The 1,354-nt window shown below is 47.0% G+C and overlaps 1 protein-coding gene across 1 annotated transcript; it reads right to left on the bottom strand.

The window, feature by feature from the left end:
- Positions 1-232: 232 nt before the first annotated feature.
- On the bottom strand, positions 233-787 carry LOC138897217 (uncharacterized). Its single transcript, XM_070183180.1, has one exon. The coding sequence runs from the start codon at positions 785-787 to the stop codon at positions 233-235; it is 555 nt and encodes a 184-aa protein (XP_070039281.1).
- Positions 788-1,354: the final 567 nt, after the last annotated feature.

Genomic DNA, 1,354 nt, shown 5'->3' with positions numbered 1-1,354 from the left:
ACTCATTCAGCTCCTCTAGGGCCATATGATATGGTGGAATAGAAATGGGCTGAGTGCCTGGCAACAAGTCAATACCAAAAATGATATCCCTATCGGGCGACATGCCCAGAAGATCTGCTGGAAATACATCTGGAAAGTCTCTCAATACCGAAACTGACTCAACAGTAGGAGTATTAGCACTGACATCTCTCACAAATACTAGATAAGTATCGCACCCCTTCTCAACCATCTTCTAAGCCTTTAGAAAGGATTCAACCCCGCTAGGAACATAACTTAATGCACCCCTCCACTCTAACCATGGTAAACCTAGCATAGCCAGCGTCATAGTCTTGGCGTGACAATCTAGAATAGTCTGATAGGGCGACAACCAGTCCATGCCCAAGATAACATCAAAGTCTACCATACTAATTAACAATAGATCAACTATAGTCTCTAAACCACCAATAACAACTAAACGCGACCGATATACATGGTCCACAATAATAGAATCTCCTACAGGAGTGGACACATAAACAAGAGAACTCAAAGAATCATGAGATATATCCAAATACGGAACAAAGTAAAATGACACATATGAATAAGTATATCCCGGATCAAATAAGATGGATGCATCTCTATGGAAAACCAGAACCATACGTGTAATGATTGAGTCTAAAGCAACTCCCTGCATCCTACCCGGAAAAGCATAAAATCTGGCTTGAACTCCCCATCTAGGGCGACCTCTACCTGCCTGTCCCCCATGCCTAGCCGACTGTGCGGGTGGAGCACCAATTGGGGCAAAAATCATGGTCTGCGAAGTATGTGGACCTGACTGAATCCGTGGAGCCTAAGTAGTCTGGGAAGGTGCACCCCTTTTGAGTCTGGGGCAGTCTCTAACCATGTGGCGGGTATCACCACACTCAAAGCAAGCTCTCGATGGGTGGCTGTTGGGACTGGCTCGGGCTTGGTCGGCTGGACTGACCGTTGAAGGCACCCCGTGTAGGAGGTGCACTGGAAAGTGGCCGAGCAAAGTATGAAACCAGAGACCTCGAAATACCCGGAGCACCACTAGAAGCTGGAAGTGCTGATTGAACTAGAAGGCTCACATAGCCTCTACCATGACGGGTTGTAGCTACACCGTGGTCACCACTAAATCATCTAGTACCTCGAGGCATCTTGTCCTCCCTATCATCTCTCTCATGGCCCCGCATACCCTCTAACCTCCATGCTATCTCTACCACCTGCTGATATGGGGTATCTGCCTCCAACTTTCTAGCCATGCTGAATCTAATACCATAGTTGAGCCCCTCAAAAAATTGACAGACTCGCTCTGTGACTATAGAACTTAAGGCAGGTGCATGTCTGGAGCAATCAC

This window comes from Nicotiana tomentosiformis, chromosome 8 (genome assembly GCF_000390325.3).
Source record: "Nicotiana tomentosiformis chromosome 8, ASM39032v3, whole genome shotgun sequence".
NCBI lineage: Eukaryota > Viridiplantae > Streptophyta > Magnoliopsida > Solanales > Solanaceae > Nicotiana > Nicotiana tomentosiformis.
The sequence above is the reverse complement of the archived record's forward strand: the minus strand, read 5'-3'. Positions and strand labels throughout refer to the sequence as shown.